At 33.3% G+C, this 934-nt stretch overlaps 1 protein-coding gene across 5 annotated transcripts in view; it reads left to right on the forward strand.

Moving 5' to 3' along the window:
- The window catches only part of LOC106684291 (uncharacterized protein PF3D7_1120000), a 34,663-nt gene that overhangs the window by 24,701 nt on the left and 9,028 nt on the right, over positions 1-934 (forward strand). For all 5 annotated transcript variants that reach the window (XM_014426275.2, XM_067047249.1, XM_014426277.2 and 2 more), the window contains one exon: positions 432-578. In XM_014426275.2, the coding sequence (XP_014281761.1) occupies positions 432-578 (147 nt within the window). The remainder of the gene's footprint in view (positions 1-431; positions 579-934) is intronic.

The raw sequence follows: 934 nt of genomic DNA on the forward strand, positions 1-934 counted from the left end.
TGGTGAGGATAGTGTTAGGATTGGTTGGAATGTCAGCTGTATAGACGGTGTACAGGATGGGACCAAGGTAGAGATACTACCTTGAGGAACACCACCGGACTGAGAATAGAGGGATGAATAGGAACCATTGTGGTTCACTTGGAAAAATCTATCAATGAGAAAGGAACGAATGATGAGAAAGTATGTAGGAGATGGGAATTTACGGAGTTTGTAAAGCAGTCCCGGGTGCCAGACTCGATCAAAAGCAAATTCAATTTAATTCCAGGAACTCTTCCAGTATAAGATCATTAATTTAAAAAAAAAGAACTGATAATATATTGTATAAGTTAGCTCTTAAAAAGGCTCATTTTATGATTATATTTTGAATATTCTAGTTATTAACAATTTTATATAAATAATCCTTTATTTTCATAACCTGGTACTTTTGACAGGTAGAAGCTCACATGCCAGATAATCCCTATTATTACAGACCGGCTCACGATGGGGCTAAACAGGAACAGGACAAAGAAGACAGGAACGTCAAGCTCTACAACCTGTCCGAACAGAATTCGAAACCTTATTGGCAGGCACCAGGAGAGGTAATTGTAATTAATTAACTATTAATTAACATTTGATTTAAGAATTAAAAATTATACTTATTAAAAAGTATTGTCCGATAAATAATAAAACTTACCTAATTTGATTAAAAACCTAAATTTTTGTCCATAATTGAAGAACTATGAGGAAACTATCTGTTTTAAATGATTTTATAATCCTATAAACATATAATAATATATATTCATATAATCATCACTACTCCATTTGTTTTTAATCAATGAAGAAGAGTCAGGGTTGCGGTAAGAAAAGAACAAAAATAGTTAACAACTATTTTTTCCCGACGTTTCGCCCAACTTTGTAGAGCTTCATCAGTGCTGTTCAAGTTGATAGCTTTCGA

Source organism: Halyomorpha halys, unplaced genomic scaffold (genome assembly GCF_000696795.3).
Source record: "Halyomorpha halys isolate HHAL.00 unplaced genomic scaffold, Hhal_1.1 Scaffold567.1, whole genome shotgun sequence".
Lineage (NCBI taxonomy): Eukaryota > Metazoa > Arthropoda > Insecta > Hemiptera > Pentatomidae > Halyomorpha > Halyomorpha halys.